Source organism: Drosophila guanche, unplaced genomic scaffold (genome assembly GCF_900245975.1).
Source record: "Drosophila guanche unplaced genomic scaffold, DGUA_6, whole genome shotgun sequence".
Classification (NCBI taxonomy): domain Eukaryota; kingdom Metazoa; phylum Arthropoda; class Insecta; order Diptera; family Drosophilidae; genus Drosophila; species Drosophila guanche.
Genome location: NW_022995743.1, coordinates 13868956 through 13890728, shown reverse-complemented (window position 1 = coordinate 13890728; position 21773 = coordinate 13868956). Strand labels below are relative to the sequence as shown.

Sequence of the window (21773 nt, the reverse complement as noted above, 5' to 3'; positions counted from 1 at the left end):
ACTGCGTTCCCAGTTGAATATATGAAATAAAATTGGTCAATCATCCCCCTGAATGCCAACGAAATCGTTTTGTGATTTAGTTTAAACCTACAATTCAATTTACATTAATTACTCAGCGCCGAAAAAATTGTTGGCTTGATTCGTAACGTCTTTTCAGCCTGCGAATGGGGTGACAACTCTGCTGAGCTGTTGCCGCACTCACTCACTCTCGTTCTCTTTCTCTCTGTTTTTCTCGTGGCGGGGAATTGATGGATCCCAGCCAGGGCAGCGTTTGTTAAGAAAAATGTAAATTAAATTATAACTAGTGGAGGCAACAATGGGCTTAAGTAAAACCCGGCCCCTGCGCTTACTGCAACGTCGGCTCTCACGCAATTAGCCTTCCCCCGTTCCCGCCAGCGTCAGCCGGCTTAAATTACACACACCACCCCCCTTACACCCAGCATACACTCTCACTCTCCCAGTGCTTATGTGTTTTGTTTTTTCCTTGGCGCGGGTGTCGCTGTAATGATACGGTACCATACGAGCGCGTGTGTGTGACGGGAACAGAATCCATCAACGCCGCCTGTTTTCAACTTAACATCATTTAATGGAGTTGTTGTTCCTTCGCGAGTCTGCCTCGCAGATTGAATTAATACGCTGATTTATGTAAATTACACTAATTCGTATTACTCAATTTGTTATTCAATATTCATGGCCTGCAGACCTCAGAGATCTGTCCCAAGAATGGTTTTCTATTTTTCCAAATGGTTTTTGTTTTTGTTATCAGCAGACATACTCGCATCGAGACCATAACATCTACAATAGCACGTGATTAATATTTTTCTGGCTGAGGAAATTCCCGTTTATTTGTAGCGCATCTAATTTGCATAACAACGTACTTTAATCGCGGGTTGCTTTTTTTTTTAACATGTTGAAACTTGTGTTTGTACTTTCTTTCGATGCATTTTAATTTGAGCATTAATACATAAATAAGTACACTGAAACTCATATTTTGGAACGAATTAATCCACACCATAAGCACGTGAGAGCTTCTCCAACACTTGCGGATTCTTTTTGGGCCAATTCTTGATCTTATTTAGTATAGACGACACCACTGTAAGGAAGCGTAAAAACAGATATTAGAGAGATTTTTAAAGAGTATATATAAATAAGCAAGTTACTTTTCTTCTCCTCGTTGGACATGAGCATGGCCAAAATGGGAAACTCGTCATTTTTGCTAATCTCCAGCAGGACAGACGCCGTTGTGGGCTCTTTATCCGGCACATAGTAATCCTGAACGGTGCACAATAAATCATTGAATGTATCCGAATCGAAACCGGCGCCCAGAATTTTGCACAGATTTTGTATTTGTATGGATTTTAGGTACTGATATTTCTGCGTGGCAGAAAGCTCCTTCCAGGTTATGTAAAACTGGGCTGTACCCGACGGGGCTGGCGGCAGTGCTCGCTGTAATATTAAAAGTTGAGTTTCACATTTGTATACGACAATTCTACTCAACTTACCTCAAGGGGAGGGGTACTGGTACCCGGCGTCTTTGAGGCAGATTCGATCTTGGGTTTATTTTCTTGGGCTTTGCTTGAAGTTTCTGATGAATTTGGAGAGTCGTCAATCGGTGAATCTTTCTTAGTATTTTTAGACAATTTTGAATCTTTGCTTGTGTTTTGGGATGGCTTTACTTCAGTCACTGGTTCTTTGTTTTGATTTTTTGATATTTTTGTATTGTTAGCAGACTGTTTAGCTTCCTTCACCGCATCTGTAACGGTCTGTTTGGTATCATTGCTTTGAACTTGGGCTGTCTTAGTAGGAGCAGCGGATGGCTTAACTTCATCTGAAGTATATTTTGTTAGCGGTTCAGAATCAAGAGATTCCACTATGGGCTTTGCTGGGGGTGTTTTTGGGCTTGTCTTCAAGTCCCCTTTTTTAATCTCTGTGTATGGACCGCAGTAACTGTTAAAGATTTTGTCAATATCATCGTCTGAGATGCGTAATGGTTGTGCCTCATCAGTGGAGGGTCTGGGCGATACAATATCTGTAATGGTCACTCGTTGCATCGACTTCTTTGAGCGTTTGTAAACTGGCTTCTCGATCGGCAATATGTCAATTAGGTCAGGGCGGTCTGCGCAAAAATTAGGACCGTTCTTGGTGGCTGAAAATAATTATTTGACAACTATTAATAAACACAATTTGAACACTTGATTTTCTTTCAGTTCGCCTTACCATTTTTACGTAGGCGGTCGTTAATGCGAACCAAACTTTGTTTGGCCTCTATGTTTTTGGGATCAATGGCCAGCACGGTTGTGCAATCCTTGAGCGCTTCCATATTGTTGCCCAGGGACTCATTCGCCTGCATCCGTCTGTAGTAGGCCTTCACGCAGACCTTGTCCAGGCCAATGGCAGCCTCACAATCGTCCACGCAGCTGTCAAAGCTGTCCCAATAAAATCGATTATTTACTGGAACATTCCAAACCACATGACGCTCAACTTACCGCTCCTGCTTGAGGTAGCACAGGGCTCTGTTAATAAAGTAGACAGGATCGTATGGATAGGCCTCCACGGCTTCTGTATAAGCCTCGATAGCTCTGTCGTACTCTCCCTGCTTAACATAGTTATTGCCGCGGTCTTTTATGTCGTTGGCCTTCTTGTGCTGGCGCGCCACCGGATCCCCGGGCGGATCTTTCTTCTCCGTAGGAGTATCGGACGCCGAACTACTGCCGCTCTGCTGATCAGTTTCTCCTGTTTTCTGCACATGACTGCGCACAGGCATTTTCTGCAACAGACAACAACAATATTAATGCGAATTCGTGCGAGTGTGAGTCTGCACATTTAAGCTTACAATATTGGCGGCAGCGGCGGGCGCCTTCTTCAGTTCCATCTCTTGGTTCTTTATGTCCTTCTCCCACGAGTATAGATCTTTCAACGAACTTTGTAACTCCTTGGCATTCCGACGCACCTGGCGTTGCATTTCAAATGCATTTTCTGCGCTCATTTTGATATTTTTTACTTTATTTTTCTAATTGTTAAACGAATTCTTGTTATTTTTTGCATTTGTCCAGTGTGACAGCGGATTAATCGAGAAAATATTCGGTGTGACCCTCAAAAATATACCTCAACTTGCCAATACCTCTGTATAACAGTCGTACAGTATTATAACAGTTATACGGACTTTTTAACAGGGTGTGTATCTTTCTCAACATGGGAGTTTTTATCGCAACAAACTGTCTTTATTTTATTCCCACTTATCAGAAACTTACTTTGAAAACATCCCAAGAAGAGGAAGACCTGAAAACTAGTTAATATTTTTGAGAATTAAATTGTATATTTTTAAAATGAGATTTTTTGAGTGTTTTGCGATATATCTTATCGATATTTCCGCGGTCACACTGATTTCAACACCATCAGTCAGCTGTTACCCATTTGTTGCTTTTTCAAAATAATTTGTTTAATTTCATTTTTTCGGTCTAAAACATGAATTAAGTTAAAGAGCTTGGTCCTTGAACGCTTGCAATGCTGAGGCTTACCTGCCTGCGACTCCGGGTCAAGCCGGGCTGTGCGCGTAAGTAAGGAAATTTTTGATTTTGTCGTTATATAAAATAATACTATGTTTATTGCGCAGTTTGGCTGATGAAGGGGTGAGGACGAAGGCGAGAAAACCGGAGAATCACTACCAGGTTCTGAACGTAAAGAGCGACTGCAGTACCCAAGACATACGCAACGCATTCGTGGAGCTCTCCAAACAGGTAGGAGTCTCGCTGGACCGGCCAAAGTCAAATGGTTTTCTGTATTGTTCGGATATTTTCAGTACCATCCCGATGTAAAGACAAACGCCGCAAGCGCGGAGAGAACGGCACGTTTCGTGCGGATATCCGAGGCATATCGCACACTGATTAAGCCGCAGACACGCCGCGACTATGACGACAGTCTGCTCTGGCTGCCAACTGGTTCCGCTCGCAGTCCAGTTGGCGAGCACAGTGAACCCTCGCAGTCGTGGAATGTCAAACCTAACTACGATCCTAGTCCTGGGCCCTACTACGGCATAAGGGGCCTGAAGCGTGTGTCCAACTGGCAGGTCGCCCTGGTTCTGATCGCCTTTGGAGTCGTCGGTGCGTTCTTTGGCTTCACTTCCGTCAAGTAAGTTCTTAGAGCTCTCAGATTGATATTTATGTATAATTGTTGCCACTTGTTGCGCGATAAAGGCACTCATTCGATCTGCATCGTCAAGTGCAAGACGAAGTCTCGGCAGAAGCCACCAACCACCATGCCGCTGTTGTGGCCGAAGCACAGAAACATGGCAACGAGGAGCAGATGCGCCGATTGGCGGACCGCCTGGCCCGCAACCCCTTCAATCAGTCGGCCAAGTAGCAGAAATCGGGCTTATGTATATGTAGTGTAGCTAAATTAAACGACAGAGTAGTTCCACGCACTCGTTGTTTGGTTTTGGTTCAAGGCAAATGCTCTGCTCTGCTCTGCTCTTGTTGAATTATTTTGCAAACCTCAAACCATTTCGTCGGCCTTCGTCGAACAGAGTTGCAAACTGTGCAAACAAGCACGTCGCCTACTTAAGCGCTCCCGCTGGGCTGATCCAAGGCATATCCAAGTTAAGCATCGACAAGGAACCTCAACCTCTCAACCTCAACATGAAGCTCGTCTCGATTACCTTTGTTGTGTGCCTGGTGGTTCTCTGCTGCCTGGATGATGCACAGGCCCAGAGCACCGACTCAACTTCGGCGCCATCTACGAGCACCAGCAACAGCGGAAACGCCAAGAACGTGGTTGTCTCCAATTTGAGGTACACGGCTGTCAGGCGCATTCGTGTGGGCAGCTCCACCTCCAGCTCTGTGACCACTCGCAGTGCCTCAGTGCGCAACAGGAAGCTGAGGGCCAAGCGTGCTCAGGCCAAGCGCTCCAAGGGAAAGGCTCTCAACGGTCGGAGGAAAAGGGGCTAAGCTAAGGACTCGGGAACGGACCCCCATCTGTTGTTCCATATTCTGACCTTGTTATTTATTCAGCTAAAAGTCAAATGTTTTATTTTTGAGCTCATTCTAAACACACAAAAACACTTAAGTTTATCGACGGGCGAATTAAATTAGATAAATACGTAAATTGTACTGTTTGTCTATGCTATTTTGAATCGAAAGTAGAGACACTTGAGATGGAACTACCTGGAACCCGCCACCGAACTACAAACTAAAGAATCACATAGTACAAAATCCGAACTGCGATGAGGGAGAACCAGCCGCTGCTCTCCTCTACAGCTTGGTTATTGGCGCCGCCGACTGCTTGCCGTCTAGATTCAGCTCTTTGGCCATTATCCTCATGCCGACGTGCGGATGGGCCGGCTTGAAGACAACCTTTCCATCTGGCTGGTACTCGGAGAACTGCATGCTGAATACCTCGTGGAAGCCCAACTTCTCCATCACCCGGGCCGAGTAGTGGCTCGAGCAGAGCACATGGTAAACGTTTATTCCATTCTCCCGCATGTACTCGTACGCCCGCTCCGTCAGGCGTCCGGCAATGCCCAGGCCGCGGTAGTTGGTGTCCACGGAAAGAATTTTGCCATCCAGGATCAGCTCCTCGTTGGGATAGTGATCGAATATGTTAAATTTCTCCTCAACGTGATCCATCAGGGAGAGGATCTTCTTGAATTTGGGATGATCACACGAATCGGCTGCCTTTTCAGGTACTTCATCCGGAGACTGTAAAGAATTATCCATTACTCAAGACGTTCTCTGGCAAAAGCAACTTCCTCCACTTACCGGACGTCGCATCAAGCCATTCAGGAATATACCAATGATGTCGCCACTTTTGTTGACTGCCTTGTAGGAGCAGTTGTCGCTTAAGGGCTTCAGCGAGTACTTCTCCAGCTCCTTGCACTCCCCAAGATCTAGGAAAGTATTCAGCGGCTCGTCCTAAAGCGTGGAAAATAAACAGGCAAGTTGCTAATCAAGACACATCCGAGACGAAACTATCTAAATTAAACTATCTTTGGAAGACATCAAACGACTGAACAAATTACGGCCATAATTGTGTGACACGATAATGGATTTGGCCAGCAATTTAAATGATTTGTGCACGCATTCGATGCCTTAGAATATGCCATTAATAGAGTCAGCTCGTTGATGGGAAACGAAACTGCAACTGCAACTGCAAGTGCATTTGCATAAAATCATTTAGTGGCCGCTTTAGTCGGGTTGCAGGTGGCGCGTGGAATGAATAATTTGCATATTTAATTACATAAATATGGGCTTTGGTCATCGAATAAGCCTTTGGCCATTCATTGGGTGGAGTGGAGTTGAAAGTTTTGGTCAGAACTGAGACCTATCGCGCTGTAGGCGGTAGGCAGCATTCTCATTGACCGGCGCATGGCATTTTCGAACGAACTGAAGGGGGAATGGAACCTGAATTAGTCAAGATCAACTCTGGCATATTGATTTCAGCGACGACAAAGTCGTGATGCATAACCAGCTGAAAGTTAGCCCTGACATGGATCATGTCCGCACCGTGACACCCGAATATTGAGATCCGAAACCGACAATCCCTCCCGTTTCGCGTTCGCGTTCCCGTTCGCATTCCCATTCCCATTCCCAAAGGACAGGCCAAGTGAATGTTCTTAATGGGTGCAACATTTGCTGTTTAGTGTGCGAATTTCGAGTTGAATTAAATCTAATTAAGACGATTGATCGGACGGACGGACAGGCACGTGTTCGTGCTAATTGAAATTCTTTGGAAATGCTATTTAAATTTGGTTTTTGGATTCGTTCTCTCAACGCTCAGCCAAGTACTTGGTCGTCTCGGATCGGATCGGATCGGATCGCATTGGACATAATGGGTGAAATAAATTCACAAATCCCAGATCTGTGAACCAGGTGTTCAGCTTGATTGGCTTCCATGATATGCAAACTGAATTCCCCCGACGACTACGAGTACACCATCGAGTCAACAGTAATTGTGGGAAATAGTCTCTTACCTTGAAGAAAAACGTCTTGAGCATGGCGATCACAGCATCGGCGTCTTCGGGCTGCACCAGCTCGATGGTGTAGGGGCAGTCATCCTTGGTGGCGGTTGTCGTCGACGCCTTCCCAGACACATTAAGCACGTCCTCCATTTTCTGTGTCAGACGAGCGATGGGATACAAGTCGTTCAGCTGCAAGTGTGTGTGAGAAGCAGACAAAACAAATCGTTTAGATCCGTTGTGGGCTGTGGGTGGGTGTGGGCACGGTTCGGTTCGGCTGGGGACGTGGAAAAATAGAAAACAAACGACTGGGGAGACCGACCGTATAGAAAACATGATAATTTATGGCTCTTAGATGAAAGGCATTTTAATTTGTTGTGTGTATATTTTTGCAGCACATGTGTGGCGACCGCCGCACCGCCGGCGTTCGCTTTTCACTTGCATTTCCATTTTCAATATTCCATGGTCGAAATATATCAAAGTCTGTTTTCATGTACGCCTCTGACAATGCCCCATAAATTATAGACCAAAACTAAGGGTTCCCGTTTAGCCGTCTGCACACGAAATCTGAATATTTTAATAGAGTGGGAAAACAGCAGAGGACTTTGTACACATAATATAGTGGGATAAGATATAATTCTAAACGATAAGATCTACACACATAGATAGGTGTTATATGGTGTCTGATATAAGATACAAAAGCACGCTTCAAAATCCAAGATCAAAGAATAACACAAAGATATTTTCACTTCAGCAAAGAACTACGTTTAAATCGCTTCCCATAAACACTTATTTTCCCGCTATGAAAACTGATCATAAAACTTGATTGGCAAATATTTCGAGAATTTGCACTTGCCGAATTCAAGAGTATTGGCCCACCAGGAAGGAGGAGGAATGCTCTCGCACGTATCGTGCGTTTTGTTTACACTCACTTAACCATTGGCCGCATCCGCATATCTATTATTGGGTGCACCTCTTAGTATTTATAGACCTTCTGCCCCCAAGACTGTGGCAGCCCACGCAGATGGACTGGGGTCAGGGTCGGGTCGGGTCAGGTGCTGGACGCTGTATGCTGTATGCTCTGGTTTCCACACTTACCCCACATCTGGAATCGAGCATGATGCGCTGGTTGGGATTGGTTTGCATCAACGACTGATCGGGCATATTCTGGACCTCCATGATGTACGGGTTGGGTTGGGTTGTGTTGGGGGTCTGGTGCAAGGTCTGGGGTTTGTTTTGCTTTTATGATTTGTTTATTGCAAAATAACGATAATTTCGCTTGATTTTTGTTTTGTTGTTTGTTCCTTGTTGCTGTTGTTGTTGTTGTGGAATTGGGAAAATTTATAGCGAAATTTTCCCTTGTTCTGCTTTTTGCTGTGTTCTTTTGAGTTTTGCTTTTTGTTTTATTGCTTGGCGCGCGCTTTTTTGCGACGGTTTTGTTTATTTATTCCGCAGTCGGAGCTTTATTTATATTTGTTTCTGTTTGGTTTTTAATTTTACTTTGCTTTGTTAAACAGTAGGGTAAGCAGACACCGCCGATATGCACGGACCGACGCACACGCGCTGGATAAACGTAAACGATGAATGAAATTCAATATATGCCGTTGACAGTTGCAAAATGAAGTTGTTCAGGGAGCACACGGGCACACGGGATCTGGTGTTGTATCCTTGATTGCAGTTAAGTTGCCTGAGAGCCAGCAGTGACTGCCAAACAGTGGGTTTGCCTTGCACTTTATATAGTCGCCGATCCGATACGATCCCATCCGACACACAGCATGAACCGAGCCGAGCGGTACGTGAACTCAGGGCAACAGCAACTCGAACTCAAATCGTGGCGCGGAGCAGCGTCGCGAGAGGAAATATTAATCTTACAGAGCTCGACATCGACAATCGATGGTCGATCGGTCTGGTCTGTTCTGGCCTGATCCGTTCCGTTCCGTTGTTGCTGCCTTTCGCAACTGAGATGAGAGACCAGGCCAGAACGCTTTGCTGGGCTTCATATGGGATATGGCTATGGCAGTGCGCATTCGGTCGGCTCTCTCTCTCTCTCTCTCTCTCTCACTCTCTGTCACGTTTATGCGGCGAGAGTCACGGCACTTCTGCTCTCACTCTCTCCCTCTCCCACTCTTTTGGGCAAAGAAAGCAGAAAGCAGGCCAAGCCTGAGACAGGTAGGGAGGAGCGAGGAGCCAGGGAGCAAAGGAAAAGTGATTCGACGTGACCAGCTTTCTTGGCGAAAAATCGAGTTTTCATCTCAGTTTCCTGTATTAAACTCGTACAAGATGGGTCTTTCCATGCCCTGCCCCCATGCCACTTCCGTTCCACCATTTGTTGGGTTTTGCTTGCGGCTTTTAGTGGATTTAGGAACTCGTTTATCGAACTTTTTTCTTGATTTATTGCGGTTTAATTTAGATAAGTTTCAAAATGCAATAAGTAACCCAACTGGTCCAGTAAATCTTGGGACTTTCAGTATTCTCTACCAAAGTGTAGATCAACATTATCGCCTCAGCAGAAGATCCAGATAATGAATTCGTTTCCATAAATCTTTATCTGTGACGTCTGATTGGGGTTAGTGTGAATGATTGGCTGTCGGCTGTCCAGCCGATGATCTCCTTCTCCTCCTCCTCCTCCTTCTCCATCTCCGCTGTTTGTTTACCTTCCGCTCTCGGCAGTCGCACGCCGCTGGCTCAATTAATATGCGACAAAGAAAGAAACACAAAGCTATTGTGGAGGGTCTCTCTCTCTACTCTCTGCCCCTCTGAAGTGTGGCTGTGTGGGTGGACATACTCTTCACATTCTCTCGGTTTAGTTTTGTTTTTTTTTTCGTTCATTGTTTAGTTTGGCGCGCGCTCTCCGGCCAATTATCACCCGAACTCTGCCGTCTGGCGCGCAAATACCATCCCATTGGAATATTCATATTATTCACTTAATTCATTCCGCGGCGCACTGGTTGGATTTCCATGCCCATGCCCATTCCCCCGCCACCTATCATTTTATTTATTCATAATTCAAGCGCAACCCCAAACTTTATTTTCAGTCTCCCCTTTCCAATTGTGGAATCAAATTAAGGAATATTCATTTCGTATTTTGTTTACGGACTTTACGGGTTGTTTACAGTCGCTCCAACAATTAGTGGGGGCAACAAAATGCAAATTGTCTCCAACATTTGCTTATCATGCTAAATCAATGGAAATGTTTGTAGGTACGAGTATTATATGAGCATATCATTCCGCTTAAATTAGTTATAAGTAATTAGTCATAGCAGATCCTCTCCTGGAACTCGTTTCGAGTTTATGGTCGTGTTTGTGGCTCCGATCGGATGGCCGTGCCCTCACATGTGGTGCACTAAATTTAGCTCAGCTGCCGGTCGTGCCTCTTTTTATTGTCCCTGCCCAAAGTTTTCTTTCTTTGCCTTTGTCGCCGAATGACTGTCCCCTGCAGGTGCGGCCTTCTCAATGTATATTTATAAACAAATGTACACACTGATTTCTTTATATACTAATTATATTGTGTTGTTTCACAGAACACGGCTTGATAATGATCCGGAACATCAGTTGCAGTTGCAGGCGATTTCTGTCACTCGCTTAGTTTATTTAAAGATCTACCTTTCGGAACAATATGTTATCAGAATAAGACAAGATAATTTACCATTTGCAATTCACATTTTTCTTGTGTCTGGTGTTATTATGCGGTGTCATGATGTTAATGATCTTTGCCATCGTTTATGGAGGAATGGAGTAGCGCTGAGCTGATTGAGCGTTTAACTGCTGTCTAGGCTGCCCAAATTGTGGGATTGTGGCAAACGGGTTTCCAGCTAGATGTCTTTATGATTATGCATATGCACCCCCCACACCGCTTCCATAAGCCGATAACAGGCTAATTGACAGTTACAAATGTTTTGTGGCAGCTTAAGTTATTCAAACACACATGTTTTCCATGGTAATTATTCGACACACACACACACACACACACACACACAGTTGTAACAGTTTGTTTTGCTACGCGAAAATAGTTCACACATTTAAAGCACGTGTGAAAACACACTTTTGGCAGCCACTGTGCCCACTGGCCAGCAGTTTGCATGCACGAATGATGTTGTAGAGCGTTTAATGACTTCTGATTGCAGTACTGGTGGCTCTGACACTTTCTGTCCCAGTCCAAGTCTCGCGTATAATTAAAAGCGCATTAATGCCGTTCAGGTGGATACGGCATCGCTGTGGATGTAGGCCCAGCCACTCGAATATTGTTCATTTGCAAATGAATTGACAATAAAAATGATTAATTGTTTCCACCTCCAACTCCGCTGACTGGTCGAAAGCAATTCAACTCTTTGATTTCCTCCCCCGTTTAATGTTTAGTAGTAGTTTAGCGTACTTAATGGAAGCACTTAATCAGCATTAAGATGTACTTAGAGCACATAATATCTAAGTAATATTGAAGGGTACAAAATATTTTGCACCCTGCAAAAGTAAGTTCTCATTTGTTGCAGCACTCATATGAAAATGGTAATGCTTTTGTGTAAGAAAACTAATCATAAATCACATTTCCTCCGCCCATGTCTAAGAATACTTGATTTTAGCCTTTACTCGCAAAAAATTTATTGCTGAATATTGACAGCGGCCACATTACTCATGAAAATTACAATTATTTAAGAAAGATTACAGCCTCAATCATTTTTAATATTAACTAAGCGCTGAATATTAGTTTACTGTAAGAGGCAAACATTCAACTGTAGCGACTGTTTATACCCTTTCATGTTGCCACAAAACGAAACGCATCTAAAATCTTTACACCATAAATAGTTAGCTAATTACACGTTTAATCCGAGTGCACTTTGGCATAGGCGCACAGCACAACGTCTCTGGTCAGTGACTGACTGGCAATTAGCCCTGGCTGTCATATAAATCACACATTTTTTGCTGCATTTGCATGAGCCATAAATCTTTGCAAGTGCTCCACGCTTCATGCTCTCGGATCACAATCGAACGAAATATTTAGCGGGGCACCAATGCAAGATTTGGTCATAAATTTTGAAAGTTTGTCGCCAGCTTTTCCGACAATTCCACAAAAGCGGAATTGATTTCCGTCGGCCCCTTGGAGTAGTGGTGGCGTGGCCCTCGGCCAGAGCTAGAGCCATATTCAGAGGCACAGTCAGAGCCATAGCCAGAGCCTGGCTAGATCTAGACAAGTGGCCCGAACGTGACTTGAAACTGAAAGCCCGTGTCGGATATGCAAGTGCGATGGGTGTGACCCCAGAGGGAGGGACGCGAAGCTGGAGGTGCTCTGAGGCCAGAGACATTGAAAGTTTTTCCAGCTTAATAAAGCGCCAAAGCCGCTGCTTCTAATTGAATCAGCCAGCTCCAAGCAGCTTCCTCCACCTCCGCCTCCATGGCTGCCACAGTCTGAGGCAGCTCAGGCTTTGTAGTTCACTCTCGGTTATGTATGCATGTCCGCTTTTGTGGCTTTGGGATTAGCCAGCCCAAGGGGTGCTATAAGCCCAAAGTCATTCGTGTTAAAGGCACAGACGGATCTACCATCTCGTAATGTGTACGGTAGCCAGTGGTCCAGCATTTGATATTAATTTGTGCTCTTTGTGTTACGTTACCTAATGCTCCATTCTAAAGACATTAAAATGCTTTTATCGCAGCGAGATGCACGTGCGCCAAATGGCAAACACAACACACAATTGTGTGCAAACAACAAAACGAACCCCCCCCCNCCCCCCCCCCCCCCCCCCACTTAATTATTTATTTGTCTGTTGATGTTTGAGCTTCAGTTCGGATGTTCGGGTGCCCCTCACAGCAGTGTCTGTCTGAGCAGCAGTTCCAATTCAATGCAAATTGCCCATTTATCATGTTTCATGTATAATATTTATATGATATTCCAGATGATTAGCTGTGGGGGCCAAACATATGTGGCACGGATATGCATTTCATCTCATTTCCATAAACCACTGGCCGAGGGTTGAGTCGTGAGTGGGCGGCGGCGGCGACTTCCCCTATCCACTGAGTGCATCCATAATTTATCCATTTTGGTGGGGAGGGGGCTCGTAAATTGCATTTTCCTCATTTCGGTCGGCAAACTTCATTTAAATTCAACGCTGCCACAGGCAATTTCCCTTCCCATTTGCATTTAGTAGCTGCAGACTGAAGGCCCCAATGCAACAGGACGAATCTGAGGCCCCATTCGGAGGCAAAAACTGCTGCCAAGCAGAGATAATTCGCGGCATTCGTGTGGCAGGCAGGACACTGAATCTGTTGTTGCAGCAGCAGTGAACAATAAACTTCAGCATCAGCTAATCCGGACAGACGACAGCTGGCACATTGCGCATTCGCCGTGTGGTACGTACTGGCAGTGCAGATTGTTGGCAGGAAGCCAACAAAAGCGCACAGCCAGGCAAGCGTGCACCAGTGAGCATCCTCATCCTCATCATCATCATCATCATCGTCAGAGGCTTGGGGCTGGGGCTGTGGGAGGAGCATCATCAGCGGCAGCATCCGCTTGGCTGCCTGCAGCAACAGAAAAGCTTGCAACAATGACAGCAACAAGCTGAAACTCTGACAATGTTGGCGCCATTCTGCTGTTTGTCTTTCCTCTTGTAATAAAATGGAATCCGGTTGGCTGCTGCTGCTGCTGCTGCTGCTGCTGCTGTTTGCTGGTGACAGTGTGCTAATGGTAATGGGATTTGCCCGGTCCCAGTTTCGCCTCCGTCCTTAAAATTCTTTAAAGAGTAGGTGGGTAGGTAGGTACTTCACAAATTTCAACAACTCTGTGCTCTGTGCTCTGTGCTCTGTGTTTTGTGTGCTGTGCTCCTTCACAACATAATCATCGTCTTTCCTTGCCCATAAGCATTGCAAATGGCTTTACAAGTCACGTCGTAGTCAGGATGCTTTGTTAGTCGTCTGGGATTGTCCCCCCTGAGGCATCTGCCTGCCGCCTGTTGTCAGCATTTTGTCGTCGACTCCTGTTGACAGATTGATTTTGATGTGTTTTCGTTGTTGCGAGAATTGTGGAGAATCCCCGCCCTAAGAGCACTCGTGACGGCGCTGAAGTTGTCCTTTTCTCGTGGTCCTTACTCTGATTTAAGAGGCAACAAACATTTTAGCCTAATTGGTTGAGTCTTTAAGCACTTGGTCCGAGTTGAATAATTGACAAAGGCATTGAATGTGGAATGGAGGAGGGGACTACACTATCAATTTGAAAGGACGAGCACTGAGGCAGAGTCCCACATGCCCTGCCCCTGCGTGCACTTTCATTAATTTAATTGGATGAGAAATGGTTTGCCATAGCTCGGCCTCACATGCCACACAACTCAATGCCGGAATAGGGAAAACCGAAATGGAAAAAACTTTGCTGCAGAATCAGAGAGAAAGAGAAAATCCTTCCTTTGGGATATGGAATGGGACGCAGGCAGCTTTGGTTGAATTTACTCTGGGCCATATTTCATTTACGAGTACCAGCTCTGGCTTTGGCTCTTGCTCCGTTGGGTCATTTACGTAAATCCAATTAACTGGGATGAGGCAGGGATAAGGTTGTGCAGGCAGGGGGCAGGGCAACTGGCATCGCATCTGGCATCAGGCAGCTTTATTCGAGCGTGCTCTGGTATTAAAAGGCAACAAAACACAAACAAACCCGCGCGGCAGGCACATCAAATGGAATGAAATCCAATCAAATCGATACAAAATACTCGGTAGAAAAATGCCGTGCGGCAGGAGGAGGTGGTGGAGATGGAGGGTTGGCAGCAGGAATCCCTGATAGATGCCAGCAATTTCTTCTTTACTCTCTCAAGCGTTTTCTCCTTTGGGTTCTTGGCTGAAGAAATCGTTGGGATTGCCTGTGGCATTGCTCATACGTAACGTTGCCCGCCCCCCAAATCAATTGAAATAAACAGGATACATATGTATGTGTCTGTTAGTATCTGTTTGTGTGTGTGTGAGTGTGTGCAAGGAGGGGTGAAGGCAGGAAGGTATATTCCACGTATTTGTTCTATTTCTTTAACTACTTGTGGGGGGTTTGTGGCAAGGCTTTGATTTAACTCGTGTGCAGTTTTTCCGAACTCCAAACCCAGCACTCCCCTCTCATATTTGTGGGCCTGTTTGCCGTGAAGCCTTGGCTCGAAATTGGTCAATTGTCACGACCCATTAAAGCCTGTTTAAAGCTACACGCAACATTTCCCCTAACAAGAGGTTTACACACAACCATCCACATCGATTCGGAGTACACAAAATCAAACAAATTGCTGTTATGAAACCTGCACGAGAACTATCAGCTATATTGAACGTATTCTTCCATTCGATAAGATAGAGTTCTTATCATCTGAAGTGTGCACAAGCAATGGAAAATTGAGGCAACCGCATGATCTTTTGTAGTGCATTTCGATCAATAATTATTTTACTGATTGGCCGAATTAAATCTTTACAAATTAAAAACACTTCTGCACATATTTGTTGTGTTTGTTTTTGCCTTTGCATTGTTGGTACACTTTCATATGGTTGGACAATTTGTAAGATTTAATTTGGTTGCTTGCCAAAAAGTCGCGTCATTTGGTGGGGGGCCTTATGAGCCTAAACATTTTTGTGTGTTGCTTTTAATTAAGAAGTGTGGTCGGATCCTACTGCCACTGCTATTTCCGTATAAATATAGTTTTATTGTGTATTTTGTATATTTCTTTCACAGAGGATAGAGCAGAGGCAGAGGCAGAGGCAGAGCAGTGGATGGAAATGAAATACATTTGGCGGCAAAGTAAATGTCAAACACGAGAAAACTCGGCCACTACATCGATGTTCTATAATTAAATGCAGTATATTTGTTGTACGTATATAACTTACCCGTGAAATTGGCTAATAAATGAACCGTATGCCGCCTCCTTTGGCCAAGTTCTCCTTTGGTTGTGTTGTGTTCTGTTGTGGCGTGTCGTGCCGCGTTGGTGGATGTCTTTTTGGCTGTTGGGGCTCGTCTTGTTCCCGTCCGTTGGCACGTATTTACCACGAGGCACCGTTTCCAACTGAGGCAGAATTGTTGTAAACAAACCAATTCAACCCCTCGAGTACTTTGGCGCTTAATTTTGATATTTGTAACACTCAAATGGCAACGGACAACCCCAAAAACTGTGGGGCGGGTGCTGCTGCGTCCAGTAGGGAAGTTCACTCGGTAGAGTGTGGTGTGTGCGGCGGGGAGGGGGTCTGTCTAAGTGGGGAGTAAAAGCGCGAGCGAGCTTTTCTGCTTCCACTCGCACTCGAGTTGGAGCATTGCTCGATAGCAGCAGCGGGTGATAAGAAAGCTGAGCTCTCAAACACACCATGTTCCTCTCATAAAGTACATAGTCGTATTTGTTTAGCACAAAGATAGGCAATTTTAAACAAATATAGTATGAAGCAGTGGGAACCACGCCTTCACTGGCTACAGGTTCTTATCAGCGTTTGCCACATGGCCATGACGAACCGAACCCGGCAACCGTTTGACAAGTTTTGAGCCAGACAACCGAAAACACTCAATTTCCGTGAACAACAGACTGCCACACAAATTTGTGCTGGCTTGCAGTTTCATTCATTTAATTTAGTTAATGAACATGTCGCGAGTGCACTGAACTGTTGGCTCTTTTTGTTTCATTCTTTGTCTGTGCATTTCCACTTGAGTCAGCAAAAGTGCATTTACATTTGAATATGTAACGTATTTCAGCTGTAAGTAACATCAAGCAATTCTGCTGTTAAACTTAACAGAAGCCTGTTGGAGACACAAGTGTTGCAAAATGCACCCTTTCGTCTTTACACGAATACGTGTAGTTAGCATGTATACAAAATATGTTTTTTGCCGTTTAAAAGTTTTAATGATAACCAATAAAGACTAATCCAATAAAAGCCAGTCCTGAAAACTAACCAATATTGTGGAAAATTGATTCATATCACAAGTGCCCATACAATTCGATATCTTCCCATCTTGTGGAAAATTGATTGGAGAATTTGATAAAATTATAGTCCTAGAGCTGAGAATCCTAACTAGCTAGTAATATCGAATAGAAGATCAAAGTCGAGGAATAGTGCTTGAATATGTTAGTGTGAACGGATATTATTTTTGGTATATTTCTGTGGTATTTCTGTGGAGAAGAGAGGATCGTGCTGACCTGTACCAGAGCCAGAGCCAATTATAACATTTACTTATTTTCCATTTGTGCAATTTTCAGAAAAACAATAGAATTTCCATTCCTCTTTTGTTGCGCGCGCTATTTTTCAAAAATATATGTTAACCTTCATGTGTCTCTACATGTTACATACATTTACATACTGAAGACAAAACTCCCTTGGTTCTAAAAGTGAGTTCTAAAATATGAGGTCAGGAAGTACACAATCCAATAAAAAGTAATATTTACAAAAAGCCGAATTGATTCTTCAAACGTATTCAATTATTGTTTCAGTGTTAAAATGTCTTTGCAAGTTGTAAATATCGAATAGAACATCAAAATCGTGGAAAATGATTTTAGATGTAGGTATTAGATATAGGTATATTTACAGTATATTTTAAATTTTGAATGCAGGGGTATATTTCGGTATATTTCTGAGAGTCTGACGGTCTATTTGATCGATAACTTCACGGTCACACTGATCAAAAGCCGAACATATTTATAATTTTTGTAATAATCAATAAAAAGTTAAATTTATAGAATATTTACTATCGCGAGAGCTAAGAGAGGACACACGCCAGAGAAACAATATGAGCGGGAGGTAAGCCAGCAGTGAGAATTGCTTGATAAATATCTACTTACGGGTGCATATTATGTATGTATGAACATATATGTATGTTTCTTGCAGTTCCCTCTGTGGGGTTGTGGAGCCAGCCGATTTCCAGGCAGCCGCCGCCACTGCCGCTGCAGCTGCGGCAGCTGCCACTAGGGCCAACAGCTCGTCGGACCGGGATGAGTGGAGCGTGAGCGAGTGCGGCTTTATGGATCCCGAAGTGCAGCGCACAATGCGAAGCGGCAGTGCCGCAGAGGACATAACACAGTATCCGCTGCGTGGATGGCAGGAGGTGACCGGCGAGTTCATTGCGGCATGTCAAGAACTGATACCCGGCGAGCTGGCGCAGGACATGATGTTTGGCCTCTTCGAAGCCATGTCTGCGATCGAGATAATGGACCCAAAGATGGATGTGGGCATGGGCTTCGACAAGTCGGACTTGCCTCCTCCCTCCTTTGAGGCAGCCATCACGGTAAGAATGCGGGAAATAGTCTCTCGTCTAACTCATCAATTCATTGACACCCCTGCCAGATGGGAGTAATCAAGCTGGACGACCTGACGCCCACCGAACTGATTGGGATCTTTGATGCTCTATTCTCGTGCATTGTGTCCTGGCTGGAAGGCAATTCAATGGATCAGGTGTTGTTCACGTGTCTCTATCTGCACGCCCCTGCCAAGATTAAGGACAAGCCGCTGCGCGTCTTCTGCACTGCAGTGCGTAATCTCATTGCGGTCATCAAGAGCATCATTCTCTTGGCCGGTGTGAATGAGGAGGAGGACTTTCAGCTGTACGGCAACTCAACCCTGCTGTCCGCGGAAAAGGCTCATCCCGGCAATATTTTCGGTTATTTGAAGGAGGTGGAGGACGAACTGGTGCGCAAATGCAAGCAGCTGACATCGCCAGAGGATTTGATGTCTGTGGTGCATCGACTTCGCTTTATGCGACACCTGTTCCAGGTCATCTACCAAGTGGAGCAGATGGAAACCAGTACCGGCACGGAGGATAGAATGAGCGAGATTTACAAGAATCTGAACGTGGCTTCCGAACTGCTGCCGCTTATACGCAAAACCATTGATCGGGGCACCCAGCCCGTGGAGGGCTGTAAGTTCACTGCCGGCGATTGTGCTTCTGTATTGTCTAACGAATTTATTTTATCCCGCAGCGGAGGCCCCGAATCCTATTGGTTTCTCTACACGCATCCATGACCGCAGCCAGCCTCCCTCCTTTCCTCGCAGCATTAAGATCAGAGACCGTCCAGCCAGCTTTCAATTCCTGGAAGAGATGATCTCTCGTTTCAAGTACGCCTGCAAAGTGACCCGGAATAAGGACTACTTCTCAGCTCTGGTAAGACTAACAATTGAAATATTAAGAATTTAGCATTTAGGCGTTGCCTCCCCTTGCAGAACTTCTTCATCGAGTACAGCAAAAAGTCGGGGCAGTGCATCCTCTCAAGGAGTGTGCTGCAGGCGATATTCACCGCAAACCTGCGGATGGTGCATGGCCGAATGCCGATGAAGCAGTTTCTACGGCACTCGGTGCAGGCCTTCAACTCACCGCCGGTGCTCAGTGCCAAGAATACGGTGTCCAGTGATCCCAAGGTGCAGCAGCAGTTGGAGAACTTCTTTCGCTATTGCATCAGCCTGAACACCTTCACCATGTTTATACGCATCTGCGGCTTTAATCGGGCCAGGCAGCGGGACAAGCTGGGTCGCTTGATTGAGAATTTCGACGCCATCCAAGTGGATGCGGCCAGATTGGACTCGTTTATGAACCAGCTGGCAAACGAACGGGCCATGGAGGGCAACGAGCTGCATGCCACGGCTCTCAAGCACAGCACCCACTTCTCCACGTGGGTCCTGTACAACTGCTTCCGTGCCATGCTGATCTATCTGATGTCCGGCTTCGAGCTGGAGCTGTATGCTGTGCACGAGTTCCTCTACATCTACTGGTATCCGTACGAGTTTCTGGTGGGCTTCCTCGTTTCGGCCCTGACACGCACGGAAAATATTCTGCTGGCCCAGGAGGAATACGCTGAACACCTGAGCAAGACTCAAGCGAACGGCGGCAGCACCTCCAAGAACCGCAAGGTAGCCAAGCCAAGGAAGAACAAGAAGCTACAGCGGCCCTATCGCTGCGAGATAGTCTTCTATCACGCTTTGCTTAGCCTCTGTGGCGGCATGTACAAGGCCATGGGTGCCCTTACCAAAGATGGACGCGTGCGTTTGCCAATGGACACATTTGACAACGAGGAGGTTCGATATATTCGACGATTCCGACCCTTTGGATCACTCACCAGTCCACCGCCCGTCAGCTATCAGGAGTTCAAGAGCATCCGGGACCACATGATGCTTGCCAGCGTCGAGGATCTGTACTCTGTGGCAGCCAAGCATTTCGATCAGGCCCGAAATATTTTGGAAAACATACAGAATCCTGACCAGGAAGTAAGTCTGGAATCCTTCTCCCAACCTCCCGTTCACATCTGAATATCCAATTTGTTGCAGGTGCTGGACCTTCTTCAAATCGCTCGGACCAACTTTGTTGTGATGAACGTGCTGGCCCGTGGCCATCAGAAGGATGTGAAGCGCCAGCCAGAGTTTGACTTTTCGAAGCATAGCTATTTCCCCATTATTAAGTTGAAATAAGCGCCTGGCGATTTGATTTTAAATGTGTTCTACCACCCCCCAAAAATAATGGACTAAATTATATGTATTTATGGAGTTTAATATCAATGCTGCTCTTCCGACACAACGTCCTGCTTGACTATGTGCTCCTCCACATAGCCCTTAATGGGGCAGCTCTTGGCACAGGTGTAGACCGCCAGTACGCCCCAGTCCAGCAACTCTTCCTTGAGCAACGCCAAGGTCTGGGGCATGATCTGGAACTCGAACTGGCGAACTCCGCCGCACTGACTGCAGTTGGGCAGCGTCTTCAGTTGATCAGCCACAGTGGCGGCTGTATTTGTTATCCAGAGAGGCTCTCCGCCGCGCTTGTAGCGCACAATCTGCTCGGGCTCATCAGCGATTTGCTTCTTAAATTGACGAAACGTCTTGTCATCCGAACCAGCTGTATTGCCAAAGTACTTGTCCATCTCCGCCTCGGAAACGTTGCTCAGGTCGCCGGTGTTCCCGCTGGCCTGCAGCGCCTCAAACTCTGCCAAACGAGCGTCGTCATCTTTGTCGTCTTCTTCCACCGGCCTGGTCGGACTGCTCTCGATCACAATCTCGAATTCCTCAAATTCTATCGCGCTTAGTGGCTTGTGCAGCGCAGGCTTCGATGATCCGCAGTTGGCCTTGTGGGCGGACCAATGTGCCCGCTGATGTTCAGAGGAACAATAATAGATGCTTTTGCAGCGGCTGCAGGCGTGCGGAGCGTAACAGCCGCAGGCCTCACATAATTTTTTCAGGCAGGGTATAGGGGGCTGAAAAACAATAGGTCAACAATTTGAAAAATCTTGAGCATTCCTTCATTGCATACCAAAGGTTCACCATCATCTTCCGCCGCCTGTTCCGAGAAGAATTTGTTTTTCCGCGGCAGCTGCGACCTCAGCACTGTGAAATTTCTGTGAAAGCCAGAAGTATTAGGATATTCAGGATAATCACACACGTATTAAATCACTTACTCTGCATTATGTGCCTGCTGGCAGTCTGCATTCCGGCACACGAAAATATAAATTGAACGATGAAAACTGAATTCCTCCTCGTGGGGCGCATAGAGTTGGGCCAAGAAAACTTTGGGTGCCTTGCACTTGCTGCACTGCAGCTGTGCTGTTGGGGGGAGTGCCTCCAGGTCCAGCCAGGCGGGTTGTCCACCCAATTTGCTAGGGAAGTACCGGTTGCTCAACCAGGCATTATTATCCCGTTTCTCGGCAAAACCTAAATCAATTTCCATGTTTTTAAACGTGCAGAAGAGATACCAGTGTGGCCGACGATGATAAAATATACCGCCTGACCCTCAGATAAAATCCGAAATATACCGAGTAAAAAAGGAACCTGATCTATATTTCGCTTCAAGATGGAAGTGTTTAACCGGCTAGTTTTCTGGTATATTTTGTGCTGATCTGAGTATTCAACAGCAAAATTTGTGCGTCAAAATTGT

General features: G+C 45.6%; 6 protein-coding genes across 7 annotated transcripts; 3 read left to right on the top strand and 3 right to left on the bottom strand.

Annotated features, from left to right (window-relative positions):
* Nucleotides 1–858: 858 nt before the first annotated feature.
* On the bottom strand, nt 859–3054 carry LOC117592146 (RNA polymerase II-associated protein 3). The gene is made up of 6 exons (XM_034285708.1): nt 2834–3054; nt 2487–2767; nt 2218–2426; nt 1503–2146; nt 1161–1446; nt 859–1093 (listed from the first exon to the last, which is right to left on the bottom strand). The coding sequence occupies exons 1-6, from the start codon at nt 2984–2986 to the stop codon at nt 1002–1004; spliced, it is 1665 nt and encodes a 554-aa protein (XP_034141599.1). The 5' UTR covers nt 2987–3054; the 3' UTR covers nt 859–1001.
* A 347-nt stretch (nt 3055–3401) lies between these two features.
* On the top strand, nt 3402–4416 carry LOC117592370 (dnaJ-like protein 60). Its single transcript, XM_034286071.1, has 4 exons — nt 3402–3557; nt 3614–3737; nt 3800–4128; nt 4194–4416. Exons 1-4 carry the CDS (start codon nt 3505–3507, stop codon nt 4357–4359), a joined length of 672 nt encoding a protein of 223 aa, XP_034141962.1. The 5' UTR covers nt 3402–3504; the 3' UTR covers nt 4360–4416.
* A 13-nt stretch (nt 4417–4429) lies between these two features.
* On the top strand, nt 4430–5100 carry LOC117592371. The gene has a single exon (XM_034286072.1). It carries the CDS (start codon nt 4449–4451, stop codon nt 4941–4943), a length of 495 nt encoding a protein of 164 aa, XP_034141963.1. The 5' UTR covers nt 4430–4448; the 3' UTR covers nt 4944–5100.
* On the bottom strand, nt 4980–15963 carry LOC117592369 (dopamine N-acetyltransferase). Of its 2 annotated transcripts, none has more exons than XM_034286069.1 (4): nt 15776–15963; nt 6965–7141; nt 5754–5906; nt 4980–5693 (listed from the first exon to the last, which is right to left on the bottom strand). In XM_034286069.1, exons 2-4 carry the CDS (start codon nt 7100–7102, stop codon nt 5247–5249), a joined length of 738 nt encoding a protein of 245 aa, XP_034141960.1. In that variant the 5' UTR covers nt 7103–7141; nt 15776–15963; the 3' UTR covers nt 4980–5246. The 2 variants fall into 2 exon arrangements, with proteins under 2 accessions (XP_034141960.1, XP_034141959.1); XM_034286068.1 differs by lacking the exon at nt 15776–15963 and adding an exon at nt 8048–8787.
* Nucleotides 15964–17587: 1624 nt separating this feature from the next.
* Nucleotides 17588–20401, top strand: LOC117592364 (N-alpha-acetyltransferase 35, NatC auxiliary subunit homolog). Its single transcript, XM_034286062.1, has 6 exons — nt 17588–17665; nt 17753–18149; nt 18209–18779; nt 18841–19022; nt 19082–20119; nt 20180–20401. The coding sequence occupies exons 1-6, from the start codon at nt 17655–17657 to the stop codon at nt 20318–20320; spliced, it is 2340 nt and encodes a 779-aa protein (XP_034141953.1). The 5' UTR covers nt 17588–17654; the 3' UTR covers nt 20321–20401.
* LOC117592368 (programmed cell death protein 2) lies at nt 20382–21610 on the bottom strand. The gene is made up of 3 exons (XM_034286067.1): nt 21298–21610; nt 21153–21237; nt 20382–21096 (listed from the first exon to the last, which is right to left on the bottom strand). The coding sequence occupies exons 1-3, from the start codon at nt 21564–21566 to the stop codon at nt 20404–20406; spliced, it is 1047 nt and encodes a 348-aa protein (XP_034141958.1). The 5' UTR covers nt 21567–21610; the 3' UTR covers nt 20382–20403.
* Between the last annotated feature and the right edge of the window lie 163 nt (nt 21611–21773).